The sequence below is a fragment of the Plectropomus leopardus genome, chromosome 5 (genome assembly GCF_026936395.1).
Source record: "Plectropomus leopardus strain MGB_pleo_1.0 chromosome 5, ASM2693639v1, whole genome shotgun sequence".
Taxonomy (NCBI): domain Eukaryota; kingdom Metazoa; phylum Chordata; class Actinopteri; order Perciformes; family Serranidae; genus Plectropomus; species Plectropomus leopardus.
In genome coordinates this window covers 36,552,906-36,569,808 of record NC_142180.1, presented here as the reverse complement: position 1 = coordinate 36,569,808, position 16,903 = coordinate 36,552,906, and the positions used below count along the sequence as shown (strand labels likewise).

The following is a 16,903-nucleotide window of genomic DNA, read 5'->3' as shown; positions in this document are numbered from 1 at the left end:
GCAGTTAACCAATTTTAGATTAGCCTAATCCCTCACGTGACTGGATATGTAACAGATTAGGACTCGAGCTCAGAGGTGACATATGGAGCCCAGAAGCTGACCAAATGAAGCACAAACTGAATTCATTAATAAATAATACAGTATTTTACATAATTCAATCTGTTTACTTAAAGGGAAACCTCAGTATTTTTCCAAACTGGACCCTGTGAGTAATGGGAAAAAATACATTATAAATTGGCCAAGTATTGAGGAGAGGGCTTGTCAATACTTGGCCAATTTATTAATCTCAGCCTGTCAGTGGCAAAAACAAATGTTAATAGACGGTGCTCAAATGCCCTGAGAGGTTACATTGCAGCCTGTTTAGCGTTTGCCTGCTGCAGCAGTCTCGCTTTATGCTGGACTTATTCCAAAATTTTTGTCACAATCAGTCAAGGATGAAAAAACAAAACAAAAACAAAGTTAACCTTTAAAATATTTAAATAAATGTCCAGAAATATGTAGAGGTGGCATAAATTGCTTGTAACAAACCACTTGGAAAGCTTAAGGCAATAATTTTCAAATAGTGTCTTGGGGGTATATATTTATTTATCCTCATGTATCCCCTCTCAGAAAAAAAGCAGCCAAAGTGCCAACTTGGATGCCCCACTTATAGGGGCCTAATGGTAGATAAAACATGACAAAGTGTGCCCTCTGGAGCGCCTCTAAATGGAAAAAACATGATAAAGTGCCCTCTAGGGTGTCCCTCCAGTGGAGATAACACAATGAAATGCCCTTTATGTTGGCCCTAAATGAAGAAAACATGATGCAGTGCCCCACAGGCGAGAAAACTTTCTGCATGCCGGTGCCCTTTTTTTTTTTAAAAAAACATGCACCATCACCATACCATCACATCTTCTATTATTTTTATTTATTTTACCTTTTTAATTTATGTTTTATCTATTTTTTCCTTTTATTTGTGGTTTGATTGTTCTGGGTCCATTCCTTTGTATTATTTTATAGTGACATTATGCGTCCTGCATTATTTGTCCACTGGTTTTAATTTTAATATGTATGTAGGCTGTATTGACGAAGTGATGCGGATCGCTTAGTGAAAATAGCTTTTATTATTTTGAGTAAAAAATAAAAAAGAGAGAAGAAATAAATTCTTATTTATTCAGCTTATACAAACTGGAACATACAGAACGTGTTGATAATCTCCAAAAGCAGCTTTGGAACAGCCAGAACTGTATGAACAAAGTGCAGTGCGTGTACAGTAAACACATGTTTGTAAACACGTGTGGCATTTTCAAGTAGTTGAGCAAATAAGGAACTGAACTTCAATTCCACTTTGGAAACTTTGACGAGGACTTATCAACCTTTGGTCAAAGTTTTAAATTGTGTGCAAAAATGTTTTCTAATGAAAGAAAAGTCATGCGTGCATGTGACATAAACATATAAACCAGTGTTTTGCCTACATTTAGTATATTTTTGGGTCACGATAAAATGAAAAACGTTTGTAAGGATTCATCAAATGGGATAAATTAACAGCAGAACTGAACAACACTGCACATTTCAGCTAACAGGACAGGGCGGCATTTTAACTACAGTGAAGGATACATTCATTAGCTTGTTATACACAACTTTCAGCTGTGGGAGGATTCATCCAAAATGTGAAGACAACAGAAAAAGACGCACAAATGTTGATTCTAGTTTCGACAGTGCGCCACCCCAATCATCTCAAATTCAACAGTGCGTCAGTGCAAACATTTACCATCCAGTTCAAAGACAAGAACATACATAGGGTCGATGTGAAGTCAAGTTTTGTGCCCGAAAAAGAACCAGCAGCTCCAGTTATTAAACTGAGACGACAGAAGTTTTGCTATTTTTCCAGGTAAATCCCAGTTTCTTTTTAGTCCAGGTTAAGCTCAAATGTGGTCATGATGTCCCGCTGCATTGTCATGTCGATACCAGACATCTATAAGAAAAAACAAACCATAATAACTTTGGCTGTGTTCATGCATATAGCATACATTTTGGTGTGATTGTGTATTTTTGTTTAATCTTGGAATATCCAGCTCAGCTCCTACAATAAGTCTAAAATACACTGTGGAAACTAAATAGTTACATTCAGACTGTTCAGGTCAAAAAATGCTCCATTGAAACCCATTCAAACTGACATTTTTGATCCCACAGCCATCAAAGCAGAAAAACAGGACTTGTATTATTTCTGGGTGTCATTCTGGGCTTTTGACTTGGAATTTGTATTTTTTTATGTTTTTTTTTTACTTGATGTCATTTTTACCATATTTGGCATAAGGAGAAAATACATACTCTTTCCACTAGGTGCACTGTCACAATCAATGTTTGCATGTAGTATACTGAAAATAACTATTTTTATCATGACAAAAACCTGGCATTTATGGTGTTAATTCAATTAATGTAGAAAATAATATTAATGTATAATATTTTTAAAAGCTTGATTTTGAAAAGCGCATTTTGTGCGCAGAGCGATACGAGTGTGTGTGAAATTGAAGCGGGCCCTAAGGGTTAAAACGCCATTCTAAGAATACCAGAACAATAAAATAACACTAAAACGTGGATGAGGGTACTCACCGCCTCTCGCCTACGTCGTTCTTGCTCCTTCTTGCGGGCCATCTCTCTCTCGCTGTCCACCGGGGACAGTGTGGTCAGAGGTTGTGTTTCTGTGGGAGACTTCGGTTTCTGCTGCTCGGCATCTTGAAGAGCGCCGAGGGCAGCTTCTGTGCAAACGCTCTCTGGTGAATCAGGATCCTCTTTAATAGGTTGTGGGTTTGTCTCCGCTTTATATGAGTCCGGTAAGCTGCAAGGAGAATGTCCTTGTTAACTGGAAGACGACCTCTTTAAATCATCCACCACTGCCTGACCTTTGAGTCAGATGTTTTTTAAGGGGGGTTGTTCGAGGTTCTTGTCTAAAGTCAGTGTTTTACTTCAGTAGACGGCGGTCAGCATGCACCTTGCTCGGAGAAGGTTACTGAAGCAGTTATGTCCTCTTTAGAGCAACTCGACTACTTTGACAAAACAGTGATTTGACTTCGAGACAGAGCTGCTGGTCTACCGCTGCCTCAATCAGTTAGTTTTTTTTGTGTGACTTTTCGATGCAAACCAACGTGGCGTCCATATCAGTCTTTCCTCTTTATTTCGGCTCTTCTTATCTTTAGATACTACCTTTACTAATGTTCTGTCTGAGATTATTATATTTGATTTAATTCTCTATTATTTTCCAATTTTTACTGTATGTATTCTACTACTGCTTCGTTATTTCACTGGCCACCTGTTACCCATGAAAGAGGTCTGTGGGAAGGGCTGAGGTTGGATTGTATAAGGTTTATGGTTAGGGCAAAAGTTTTGATATTTTTGTTTAAAAAAAAAAAGAGAAGGTTTTCTATTTGCTCAATGTACCAAACACTTGTTAAAAAAAAAGTTAAAAAAAAGAAAGAAATATATTAAGTAATTCATTCAGTCATTATGCAGAACCCTATTGTCAGGTGACGTGGGACAAGAACATTTTGTCACTAAAACATATGTATTTCCATCAAAATTTGGATATTCAAGAGGAACACTAATGAGAAACTAAAGAATGACATGAAATACCTCAAAATAGAAACATAATACAGAAATAAAATAATGGACGCACCAAACAAATCAATAAAAAATAGAGGTAAATCTGATGCATTCACTGGATACCTGCTCTTTTCTGTAGCCTCCTTCTCCTTGTTGTCCTCCATCTGTTTCTTCTTCAGTGCTTTTTTTTCCCGTTCTTCCTTTTCTATGGCGGCCTTACGGAACTGCTGGAAGCTCTCCTTCGAGGACTTGATTGCAGCTGCAGTGACTGACTGCTTCACCAACTTCGCCCAAGACTCAGCATTTTTTAGAACAACATCCTACACAAGACAAATCACTTTGATTTACAATCAATGTCCGGCGTGTTGGGAGCTGGTGGCACCAACTAGGGTCACGTTTAAAGCTGCATTCATTGATTTTTGGCCACAAAAGTGCAGAAAAACATCAAAATCAGCTAATGTCTTAACAAGCATGTCCATCTGCCATAATTAATGCTATTAATGTCTCCGACTGTCTGACTCCTGATGTCTACAGTCATTCTTCATTAGTTTGGGGGAAAAAAAAGATGTTAGCATGTGTTTTTAAGAGTTAACACAGTTAAACAATGCTTACCTTTTTGGGATTTTTTTCCTCGTCAGCAGATTTACTTGCTGTGTTGGTGTGAAGCACAATAGTTGGCTGACTGTGAGGAAAATCCTCAGGGTCTCTGAAATCTGGCATAATCACCATAAAAGTAAGTGTTCTGCTAAAGTATTAATTACTGAAAAATAAATGCTGATGCCAAAGTAAGGCTCCTCCTGACTTACTGGACCGGGTCTCATCTTTGGACTGCAGTGGGCTGTCCTTCAGAGGGGACAGCACCGGGCCCTGCTGAAGAGTGAGACATACATTTAATATTTAAAATCTTTAAGGCTTAAAACATTTTCAAATATTTAAGTTCAAAAAGATAGAAAAGCAGCACTATGCGTGTCATGTACTACACATAAAAATATCCCTGATATCAAAAATGAGGATAACATGGTACAGAGAGGACTGCTATTACAACTGTAGTTTTTGTGTCGTTTCCTAAGTAGCTCTGATAGATGCTCTGAAACTTTTCTTGTGATGAGGGATCTAAAAAAAGAAAACAAATATTGCCAGGAATTTTAAAATTATTTTTAAACTACTGCGCCAATGTGTTGACAATCACACACATCACAATACTATTACTTATAATTTTAGAAACAACTAACTAAAGTTACTGAGTGCATACTGAGATACAAGTCAACTAAGGCCACGTTTAGATGAAAACAGCCCCACTAAAAATGGGAAAGTCTTTCCTTTGCATTAAAAAAAATAAATCTGTGGTCACATGATAACATTGTGAGAACGATCCTCGTGTACATGGACCCGCAAATAAAACCTGAAAACGCTGTAGTATGCATGCTCGACCAGTAGCTGGCGCTGTAACTTTGTAATGACACACTATAAAAGGACAACACACACCTGCGCATAAAGCCTATTTTCTACTGAGCTGTGAGTATAAACAAAAATTTGGCCCAGTGTGTCACAAGAAAAGAAAAAAAGCCAAACAGTGTTTGTCAAGTGTTGCAACTAAAGTACCTCAAATCTGGTGGCCGCCCAGTCCAGCATCACTCCTGGGGAAGCCATGGGGGATAAAAGCGCAGACAAATCTGTCAAACAGTAAAGCACAGACATTCATCTTCGACAAATTATAACCACGTGAGAGGCACACAGCTACTGTGCATTCATACAAACATACAGCGAGAGCTGGTGTGCAGGAAAATCAAGTGAGGACAGGAAGAAGCAGCATAAGATAGCAGTAAACGGACGCTGTAATTGGCCGGCCCCTTCCTGTTCAGCCCCATTATAACTGAGTGTAAGTCAGCCAGTTTTCACTTCCTGAACTTCTGTTTCTGAAGGACGCTGAACATATGGGACAATTAAAGAGGAGCCGGCTGCCTGGGCTGAGCAGGCGTTTGGAAGAGGGAGGTTCATTTGATGTGAAGTTGCACCACTGAAGGAGGAAGAGGGAATCTCAATGAGATATTTGTTAAAGCAGCTGACGAAGCTGATCTGGGAGTGCAGGGTTTTTGAGAGGTGTTAATGCTGCTCTGGCACTAAAGGCTGGGACAGAAATGAGAGGATAATGCAGAGCCACAAAAACAAACATGAGGGTGAATGCAAATAGTCTGAAAGGTTTTTACTTCACAAAGAGAAAAAAGTGTATTTGAACTGATACCAAGTTAAAAGCACCCAGTTTTTCTGTGCCCAATGCTTACCCCGCCCTCCATTTTATTCATGATAATCACGATTTTTACGAGCGATCGTCAAGTCCCCCTGTATTGACCCAAAAGGGGCAAATTTTTGTGCAGATTGATTAACCCTTTGCATTTTGCCATGATTTATTTTCAAAAATACAAGAGGAAGGCAATAAGCAACTTAGATAGTTTAAAAAAACAACAAAAAACAGCGTATATAGTTATGATGATTAGAAACATTGCTCTCTGGATATTTTACCTTAGCTTCTTTAAAAGTAATTCTCTATATTTAACTGCCTTTTTTCATCATATTTTTATGGAATTCAAAGGTTTAAACACTTGTGAGAAGCATCAGGATGCAGCACAAGAAAAGTGATGAGGATTAATCTCAATTCTGTCTTAGTTTAGAGACAAATGTAAGCAGTACCTGGAGGTGAGAACGTCCGGTCTGTCGGGTGGACTTTGGGTTCTGCCACTGAGGACTGCACAGCGACTGAAGGCTGACAGATCTTGACCGAGGCTTTTGTCTCCGAGATCTGTTTGCCACTTACAGCACAAGTCACCTTTGGCTTGAGAGAAAAGTACATTCTTACTTTTGACTGTAACCACAATGAATCTCTTGATTTCAGTAAAAGCAAATACTGAATGTATTTACCTTTTTCGTAACCTTTTGGCAAGAGTCTTTACTTTTTGGCTTCTTTGTTTTTGGCACTGAAAGACATGCACATTAACAATCCAACCCAAAACTGTTTAGATCAAAAATAAACCATTTCACAATGTTTCTCTTTAGTTATTTAGGATACGTGAATGTAACGCGGCAATCAAATCTTGTATATTGCAACGTCCGTGAACATAATGACCTCAAAATAATGTCATGATTAACTTTTTATATCAGTTCATAAAAATCAACAATTTCCAAAATCCAAAGCCCATAAATATTGAAACACAGGACAGCCTAAGTCTTGATTAAGATTTACACCTCAACTTTTGTATAATTTTTTTTTCTTAGAAAATGTTGACTTCGCAACTCCCTTTTTAAAAAATAAATACAAAATAAAATAAAAAATAAAATAAATAAATAAATTACATCTTAATGTGAACCATCACTCACCTGCCACACACATGCCCACATCCCAAACTCACCAGATTATAACCTGTTTCAAGTAATTAGAAATTAATAAGTAATCAAGTAATTAATTAGTAATTAAATTAAAGCTGGGGTAGGCAATTGTATATTTGCATCATTCTGCAAAAATCACACGATAACCTTTGAGCATATTGTAATTCAAGTGTGTTAAGAGAACAAATGACTTCTGCACCTTCTTTTGGCTCTGTTTTCAGGCTTTAGAGAATCCAGGCTGACAGGAGACTTTGGCCAATCACAGGTCATTTCAGAGCAGGAGAGCGTTCCTATTGGCTGTTTTAAAAAGGCTGCTGAGCATGAAACTAAAAGCCTGATTCAAACGTGGAGAATCCAGCAGAAGCAACCCAAACTCAGCCAGTACAGGGGGACCAGAAATGTGCACGTCTTTTCATAGACAGATTATTAAAAGTGTTACAGATGCAAAATAATAACGGCATGTCATTGGTGTTGGCAGATATTGGCTCTTTAGTGAAATATTGGAATCGGCCAACATGCTGATTTCTGCTATGACAAACCGATGTGTCTTTTTCAATTTGACAAAATGAACGTGTAAAAGTATTTTTCTTATTTTGCACAACAAATGAATATTAGAGTAAAAAACAGTGTTTTATGTCTCCACCTTCTCACGATAAGAGTATGCATTATATGAAGTTAATTCCACTAGAGAAAAGCCCTTATGATCACTAAAATTAGGTGAGGAAAAAAGTGGACATATCGATAACAGTATCCACTAAAGGATTTTTTATATATCTGCATATCAGATATCGGCAAAAAATCCAATATTGTGCATTCCTAAAAAGTGTGTGGGAAATAAAAACATAAAACACCTCATGAATGTGCAAAAATATAAAACTGTTTAATATTTAGTTGCACACTAGAGAGAGGGGGGTTTAAAAGGTAAGGCACCCAGGTGAACGACATCCATGGCTTAGGTCTTTTTTTAAATAAAGGAGAAGGGGAGTGCAGCTAACCTGAGTCACAGTCGCTGCTATCACAAGTGGTTGAATGACTGCTGCTGCTGCTGCTGCTGCTGCTGCTGTCAGAGCTGGATGACAAGCTGCTGCTGGTGCTGCTGTCACTGAGACGTGAAGGGCAACAGAGATCGGGAGCCGCCACTGGTTTAGCTGTTAACAAATAAAGGTAAAGTATCATTTTTACACTCAATGCCTCACACGTGGAAGCACAACTGTGACAAATACGTCACTAATCAAATTCAGATCTTACCCGGTGGCTTTTTTTTCTTAATCAAGGGCTTCTCTTTAACCTGAGGTGTCCCGGCATCCTTTGGTTTCCCAGTCTGCAATGCTTTTGCGGGCTTTGCCATCTTTTTGTCTACATGACAGAAGAGATATTAGCCTTTCATTCTAATTGCAAATTTTATTAATTTAAATAATTCATATGTTTAGTTTTTTCCCCAGCTGTACTTACATCCAGTGTTCTTGTCGCATTTCCTCAGACACGCTGCAACAAACCTCTGCAGGGCTCTCAGTGTGGAAGGCTTCAGCATTTCAAAGTCGACCTCAATGTCCTCGAGAGTGGAATTGCGCAGACAGGCCTCCCTGGTGTGTATGATGTTAACCAACTTGCCCAGTTTGTCACCAGGCAGCTTGTCAATGTCCATTTTTAACTGCCTTTTCTCCTGGTAACTCACTGGTGCTGTTGAGTCCTCAGCTTCACGTTTTAAAGGCACTCCAGGAATATTTTGTCTGCTTCCATGCCTACACATACATACAAAACATCTCATGTCAGCCTCAGTGCACATGTTAATACTCAGTTTAACATTACTTTCCCCGAATCTAAAATATAAACCATATTAATAGATCAAGTGGGGCTCACTTACACAGCAGAGCTCTTTCGGTTGGCCATTTTTCCTACAATAGATTTGTATTTAGAGGACTTGTGCTTTAGTCTAGCGATATCCTTTTCTTTGGCTCTTTTTTCCTTTTTCAACTTGTCTTTCTTCTTTGGTTTCAGCAGGGGCTCTTGGGCGAGTCTCTTCAGCTGATCACTGACAGCTTTCAGCTGAAAAGCCACCCATTAATGAGCCAATTAGGCAAAATGCACTGAAGCGAATAAGTTAGTGACTCGGTTACTGGTATGTCTATACCGACCCGCTCCTCCAGATTGGCCAGCTGCATGGCCACCTCCTCTGATGGACTCTCTGCCTCTGAGGAGCTCTCGCTTTCTGAACTTTCTGAAGTTGACACGCTCCCAACTCGGTCTCCTTTTCCTGTGTCAGCTCGCTGATGAGGGATGGAAAGACCCTCAGCTTCTTGGGGAACTTTCAGATATCGGGCCTCAAAAACCTCCTGTTAATACAGATGCAATTTATTTGTTTTTTATAGAAGCAAAAGACATCAGACCACAGATACTAATGCTTTCTAATGCCCAAAACAGCACACCATACACTAACAGAAACCATTCACGAACAATCAGAGTGCCAACTCTCAAAACCATGAATCTTTCATTATCGAACGTAACTTTAAAGTAGACAAACATGGAGGTTAACTGGCAAGAAGAATTAGCTACTTTGTTTTTCACAAATAATTGATGAAAAAGATAAAATAAAATATGGATCAAGTCAAGGAGACGGCATGAGCATGCTAGAGGTGAGTTGAATCCCATTCAATATCGCATTAACACCGTCTGACACCTTCATAAATCAATGATTTAATTTTTGTTTTTAAATCATCTCTGAAGTTACAGTTAGGCATGAGGTTTAATTTCAGGGTTATAAATAAACAACTTCTTAGGTTTGCTAGCTTACAAAAAAGTGTCAGGATAACTCAATGCAAGCTGACGAGAACGCACAACACACAAAAAAAAAAACCCACACCCTCCAATTGATAGCTTTTAGTATTTCCATGTCGATTTGACAGAAAAAATGAAATAAAATAAAATCTATACCTGCAGTTTTCTTGCCATGTAGACGACCTCATGTGAAGGTGGATTGTATTTGTAGCAGTTGGAGAACATCAGTCGGACATCAGCAGCAAATTCCTTTGCATTGGCATATTCTCGTTGATCCATTTTTGTCTGAGAAAATAAATGAAAAACTGAGATGACTTCAATTAAAAGTAATGTTATACACTGCTCAAAATCATGCTCACCTTACCTTGATGGTGCCCAGGTCCATAGGCTGCTTGATGATGTCATGGTAGTCGTGCAAGCCCAAAGCAACCGCGTCAACGGGGGTATAAAAGGGCCATGCATATGGGTAGTGTCTCTTTGAGAGCATCTCCCTCAGGATATCGTTACAGTACCTGAGCTGTTCGGACAGTTTGATCTTCTTGCTCTCAATAGCAGGCAAGTCTTTTTTTGGAGGTTTGATGGGCCTTTTCCTTGGGAATATGGTGCAAGGTGCTGACAGATCCTCTGCGAGGGACGCCTCATGGCTGGTGATGTGGGAGGAGGTGGGGGTCGTGGTGTTTGCTTTCCTCTTTAAACCTTTTTTAATCTGAATATTTAAAAAATGTAGCACTAAACAATAAATTGTGTTGGTCAAGTCAAGAAGTTAAAGCAGTGGGAAAAGAATGTACATTTTTTTACATTTATAACGTTGGTTCAAGGCACAAACAAGGCTGTGGGACCTGAAATATGATTGCACATTAGTATTTGGCCAGAGTGCCATGAATAATTAAAATTTGTGCCACTCCAGCTAATTTCACACTGAGGAAAAGTTCTGTCTAACACAAAAGAGGATTTATTGTGCACATCAAGGCAGCGTTTGATGTCCCTCTATCATGCAAAACACAGAATGAGCATCTACTGGTGTTCCCGACTCAAGTGTTTTACTTTTTCAAAAAAATGTAATATGACAAAACAAATTAAATTAGACTTTTTTAAACACATTTTGGTTTCCTTTCTTACTGAAATAACAAGCCAAACAACCTCATTTCTGCAGGTTTTCACCCCTTTTTCACAGTCTTTTTAATACTATTTTTGGGGCTTTATGGCCTTTATTTGATAGGACAGCTAGATAGATGACAGGGAGGGGGGATGAGAGAGTGCGGGACGACACGCAGCAAAGGGCCACTAGTTGGACTCAAACCTGGGGCCACTGTGATAAAGACATACAGACTAAATGTGGGGTGTGCGCTCTACCAACTGAGCTACCTGTCGACCCTTGATTGCATGATTTAAAGTCAGTATGTGCGGTGTGCAAGTTGCTTGCAAAGCAATAAAAACAACTTACTGTTACTGCATCAATTTGTGCAGAGAGCTGGATGGGCGGGATGAATTGAGGCACATCAGGTGGAATGACTGTCACAGTCTGCTGGAGAACAACTTCTGACACGAGGGATCTCTGCTTTATTGCACCTGTATGGCACGAGGTGAAGTGAATATGAACGTTAACATCCAGTTATACGGTCCAGACCAACGACCTTAAATGCTAATTCCAAAATAAATAAATAAAAGTAATACTGGACCACATTTTAGAGGATTGTTGTTGTGCAAGATACCTGCAGTTGTGTTTCTTCCTTTCACTGGGTCCTTTGCAGTGATTGTCGTAACTTCCCACTCTTCTTTTGGCATTTGGGACACTTTCTGCAAAAAAAGCTTCTCCAAGGTCTGTGCCATAAATACAATGTCATCTCCAGGCTGCAGACAAAATGTAAACATTATAACAAAATAAAAGCATTTAATGTAGTGAGTACTGCTATGCCAATGCCATACGGACTACAGAAGTAATTCAAAATAATCTTAGGATCTCTAATCGTGTAAAATGTAATATGGGGTGAGTGAGTGTCAACTACCTAGTTCACGTTACAGTACAATTGAAAGAGCTTTAGGTTTTAGTAAATATGTCAGTTCAGACCCACTTTTGCATTATAAAACAAACTCACATCTAATTTTCCTCATGTCTATTATCTGTATGTGGGCAGTTTGAAATCCCCTTTGCAGTTGTGTACATGTCAAAGTGTTTGAACACAAAACAGTATTCTCTTACTCGATTGTAGACGTAGCAGTTGGTGAACATGGTGTTGAAGTCTTGTATACATTCAAGTGCTTGCCAGTAGTATTTGTTCTGGAGGCGCTTCTTGATGGTGCTCAGATCCATAGGCTTTGTAATAATTGTATAATAATCCTGAAACAAAACAAATACACTGGCATGAATACACCAAAATATCATTTTCCCAGATAACACAAGTTTGATGGGCTGTGATTCTGCAAGAATTGTATTACTTACTGGGAGACGCAGAGCCACTGCATCAACTGGCTGGCGAAAGGGCCATGAGAAGTTATGCCTCCACAGAGCTTTGACCACCACCTTCTCCAGGTACTGAAGCTGATTGGTGACACGTCCAGCGCGCTTGGGATTTGTGACCTCCGGCGGAGGGGGATTTCCACTCACAGTGGAACAGACTTTCACATCAGACATCGTGTTGTCCAAAGGGCAAGAAGGGGGAAACAGTCTGTAGTAGTGTTCATCACACGTTTTCCTAAATAAGGATCGAAGAGCAGTTTCCAGTGCTTCAGTAAAGATGTAAGTTGTGGATCACATTGTGAAAACAGACAGAAAAATAATTCAGTCAAAGAAGTTTCTCTTTCGCTTTCATGTCTTACATCTGACATCCTTAAAGCTGGTGCCTACATCCTTCCACAATGCAACTTTGCATTACACTACTAATCCCATGTTACTTTTAAACAACACCAAATGCATTTTTTCCTCAAAGTTCACAGCAACATATTGCATACACTGTGATAGCAACACATAGCCTACTGATTAAATCGATTACATGTTACGTGTTCGATTCATTTCTGGTAATTGTTACCATCCCTACAAAGGCCAAAATCAGCAATTAACCATTGCTATAACAAGCATTGTCTCTGCAGCTTCGCAGTGTGTATCAGTTGCCAAACAAATGCACTATTTGCTGCTTTTTCAGTTAAGTCTGCTAAAAACCACAGTGAGCGGCTGTTTTAGGAAATTACTGACTATATGAGGTGATTTAAAATAACCAACAAGTACAAACCGTACATTAAGATAGCACTATCAATAATTCTCTAGTTTATTATATCTCAACAATTATTGGCGACTATTTTGGAGACCAGATGTGCCATAATTATGTCTGTGCACAAATTACTCTCTATGAAGAACAAGCAATAGCAACAATACAACAGAACAATAGTAAAAGTTTATTTTAAAGGCCAGTCAAATGGATAACAACACTCACACAGGAATATAGTGGATATTTAGGAACATCTTTCCTGCTGAACATGGTAACACTGTCACCAACAGCAAATATCACAAGTTGTTCCATTTATAATTTTAGCTCAGACCCATGTTTCCAACACGCACTACAGCTGTAACTGTAACTGTAGCTGTAAAGGATAGGCCATGCTCCACCAAGCTGGAGTGTTAATAAATGTCTGAAGGATGTTTTACACATATTTTTATTTGCTGAGCAGTGTCATCAGAGCATATGTAACATTTGAGAATAAAGTTTTATTATTAATATGTAATCCTGCCCTCTAAAAAATAAACCCTTACAAATAATATCTAAACTAAATAGAAAAAAAGTAAAGGATCCAAGTAGCCAGTCAGGTTAAAAAAGTGGAGCTATGAAACAAAACCGTATTGAAGACTGAAGTGCCATTCTTACTGGTTTTAAATGATCTTTCCCAATCTGCAAGTTGAAAATATTTTCTTGTTAAACAGACCAGTCATTTTTATTTAAAACCCAACCCAAATAAACTTACATTGCAAGTTCTGTTTTGCTTATTTCCATTTCATTTTTATTTAAAAAGGATAAATAAAGACAATAGTCTCATACATTAATAAATTCAGTGAAGGTGAGCGCACCATATTTTTGTTTTTTGTGCTTTTGTTGGGTGCATGTAGATGCAATGAGTGAATTTCAAGTAGCATATGACCAAAGTCACTAAAACTAAATGAGCTCTTCACAGTCCCTTTATGCCTCGCTGCCACAATGACCTACTGATATGTTTGTCATTCAATTGAAAGATTGGGGGTCAAATGCTTTACTTTCATACAGAAAGCATTATTCTGACAAACCATAGTCATGTTTTTGGACATAATACAGCTGAAAATTAAATTAATTGGTTGACAGAAATGACAATGGTGAAGAGCATAGACTACATGACAAATCAGGTATTTGACAACAACAGACAGTGTCACATCTTTAAATGTTTCTGTTTCACTTTCTAAGCTCTGCAACAAATGATTACTTTCATTATCCATCATATTGTAAAAGCATGGGGTGCAAAGGGTGGTTCGCTGTCCGTCTGAAACACAGCTCTCAAGGAGTAGATCCCGATCAGATAATATTTTACAGCAACTTGAACAGTGTTTAACTCAACTACCAGTCCAAAAATCAATATACTGTTTCAATCGCATGGATACGCTGAGATTACAATAATATGCGATCACAATTTAGTCAGCCTAAAAAAAATGAATACATGAGATATTAAATAAAATCAAAATTTAAAAAGGAAAAACAAAGCCGGATGGATTGAGGTCATCATGAAGGTTGCCACAAAATATCACAAAATATATGTTGTAGTCAACTAGACAATGTAAAACAACAATTCGGAGGCAAAATTAGATATGAAAAAGCCTTATGAGGAAAAAACAAAGAAACATCCAAGCAAACCAGTACACAACCGTTCCACAGTAAACATTTATTTATGAAAATTTCAAAATAGTATGGTTCTGCTGTTTGGTCCAAAGTATAAAATTCTGCATTTTGTTATCAAAGCCACAACTACAAACCCATACGAAAAACAATTACTTGCTTCAAACATGTTTAATTTGTGATATCAGTATACATATATCTTTCAATGAGATGCATAAGGTTTTGCAAGAATGGTTGAATTTAAAATATGATGAGCCTTTACTGATCCCTAGTGGGGGAATCCAGATGTTGCAGCAGCACAAAGACAATAAGTACATATTTATGTAGAAATAAAAGCTAAATAAGGTATATGCAACTAGATTAAGAGTAGAATTGAAAATATGGACTGTATCAGAGTAAAGTTACCAGGTAAAGCCACAAGTTTAAGTGGTAGGTTGTAAGGTACAGTGACATTTATGATTTATTGGCAGCTTGTCCTGTAAAAAAAAACAGCATAAACAAGAATAAAATATACTTAGATAAACCCTTATGGCCCACTTTAATATCACACACACTCTTATCACTCAGCGCACAAAATGCACTTTTCAAAAATCAAGCTTTAAATATTATTCACTAATATTATTTTCTACTTTCATTTTTGTTTTTTGGGATTTTTTTTTTACAGTTCAGGTTTTTGTCATGATGCTTACAGATTTAAAAAATATTTACACTTCCAATATACTACATGAAAAGTGGATTTTTTAGTATTATCACATTTTTTGTGCAGTGTCAAAAATTCACCGTCATATCACTCAGCACACAAAATGCACTTTTCAAAATCAGGCTATTAAAAATACTATAAATTAATGGGCTTTTCTATTTTGACTGAGTTTATTTTGTTTTATCATACATATTAAATATTTATCAGTTTCAAACCACTTGAATGCCAAGTTTTTGTCCTGATGCCACTCCATTTTTAGATTTAGAAAAAAAGAATAATTTTCAATTACTCAATATTCATGCAAAGTAGATTATTTTGTTATATTTTATTTTGATTTGCAGTAAGTGACTGTATTGCTGTAAAGTTCTATATGTCAAATATGGCAAAAAAAAAGCAGCTGGAAAATATTAAAAATGGCAAAATGTAAAACCGCAGAATGACACCCGGAAATAATACAATGCATGTTGTTTTTGCTTTGATGGCTGTGGGATCAAGAACTGCCATTTGGATGGTTTCTCAATGGTGCAGTTTTTTGCACTTAACAGCATGAACGTAACAATATAGTCCACAGTGTGACTACTGTAGGACCTGAGCCGCAAATCAATGATAAAAAAATACACAATCTTACCAAAACGTATGACATATACATGAACACAGACAAAATTATACAAAAAATAAAGAATGAAAAGTGCATAAAATGCGCAAAACAGTCCTTAAGGGTTAAGTAATTGTGCTTAGTTTTTACTGTTTTAATACGGCTTTAACGAAAATTTTACAGTCAATTTCAGGTGATGTCAAAATGAGCTTGTTCGTGAGTACATGTGTGATCACAGTGTAAGCTGCATGCTGCTCTGTTGACAGCGATGTGACCAACACGTGAGCCACCACCACGCCCACCGGTGAGTTTAGCAACTTAGCTGAGAGCACATTAAGAAGAGAACCGAGGGGGCGATGACACTAGTGTTTCTCTATAAAATAAATACTGCATAATAAATATAATCCGATTGTTATTTGAATGACGCAACGGTGACCTACGCGGTTACATTAGCTGGCTGTTATTAGAAACGTAGAATGCTAAAAAGGTTTGAAAAATGCTAAGCCACTTTAGCATGCTAACTGGCGATCAGTACTGCAAAAAACTAGGTTTTTAAAAAAAAATGATTTGTAAAAACAAGTTTTATGTACCGAAACACGCGGCTTATCGGGGGCATTTTCATCCAGAATGGCTTTAAGGAGGTAACTAGCACAGCTAACATAGCTTAGCTGTTAGCTAACTGCTAACGTCTAGCTAGCGTTAGCCGTTCAAATGCGGTTCCGTTAGCCTCGTGGGCTCCCTGCCAACTTATGGCAGTTTTCACAAACGTTTCACTCACTGGCAGAAATACACCAGCTACCACAGCAACCGTTAACATTAACAAAACATGGCATTTAGTGAGAATTACCGTGCTAGCATTACCTTCCGATATCTCGGGCTCCTGACTCCTCAGTGGCAGTCGTCTCTACGGCAACCGCCTCTGATTTATACCCGTGTGCACGAGGCTCCTGAACTGATTGGTCGAACACAAACTTCACGCGCTACACTTTCCGTAGAAAAGGGCGCTCCAGACGTTTTCTCTCA

General features: G+C 38.1%; 2 protein-coding genes across 4 annotated transcripts in view; one reads left to right on the top strand and one right to left on the bottom strand.

Annotated features, from left to right (window-relative positions):
• Nucleotides 1-1,131: 1,131 nt before the first annotated feature.
• brdt (bromodomain testis associated) lies at nucleotides 1,132-16,878 on the bottom strand. Of its 3 annotated transcripts, none has more exons than XM_042483736.2 (20): nucleotides 16,742-16,878; nucleotides 12,176-12,428; nucleotides 11,936-12,073; nucleotides 11,448-11,586; nucleotides 11,180-11,304; nucleotides 10,100-10,441; nucleotides 9,892-10,020; nucleotides 9,096-9,293; nucleotides 8,825-9,006; nucleotides 8,413-8,702; nucleotides 8,209-8,316; nucleotides 7,956-8,108; nucleotides 6,496-6,551; nucleotides 6,268-6,409; nucleotides 5,182-5,252; nucleotides 4,386-4,449; nucleotides 4,192-4,292; nucleotides 3,703-3,899; nucleotides 2,593-2,818; nucleotides 1,132-1,954 (listed from the first exon to the last, which is right to left on the bottom strand). In XM_042483736.2, exons 2-20 carry the CDS (start codon nucleotides 12,365-12,367, stop codon nucleotides 1,889-1,891), a joined length of 2,919 nt encoding a protein of 972 aa, XP_042339670.2. In that variant the 5' UTR covers nucleotides 12,368-12,428; nucleotides 16,742-16,878; the 3' UTR covers nucleotides 1,132-1,888. The 3 variants fall into 3 exon arrangements, with proteins under 3 accessions (XP_042339670.2, XP_087934271.1, XP_042339671.2); XM_088078145.1 differs by having other exon boundaries at nucleotides 4,386-4,446; XM_042483737.2 differs by having other exon boundaries at nucleotides 12,176-12,459; nucleotides 16,742-16,844.
• btbd8 (BTB domain containing 8) overlaps nucleotides 15,887-16,903 on the top strand; it is a 41,878-nt gene continuing 40,861 nt past the window's right edge. Inside the window, exon 1 of the mRNA XM_088078142.1 lies at nucleotides 15,887-16,184. The gene's annotated coding sequence lies outside the window, so the exon portion shown is untranslated. The remainder of the gene's footprint in view (nucleotides 16,185-16,903) is intronic.

Excerpts from the sequence above, each read along its gene's own strand:
- brdt (XM_042483736.2), bottom strand. The coding sequence starts at position 12,367 with ATGTCTGATGTGAAAGTCTGTTCCACTGTGAGTGGAAATCCCCCTCCG. Across the intron at positions 12,074-12,175 it reads CAGTGGCTCTGCGTCTCCCA|GATTATTATACAATTATTAC; the intron begins GTAAGTAATACA and ends GTTTTGTTTCAG. Across the intron at positions 5,253-6,267 it reads CCGGACGTTCTCACCTCCAG|ATTTGTCTGCGCTTTTATCC; the intron begins GTACTGCTTACA and ends ACTGTTTGACAG.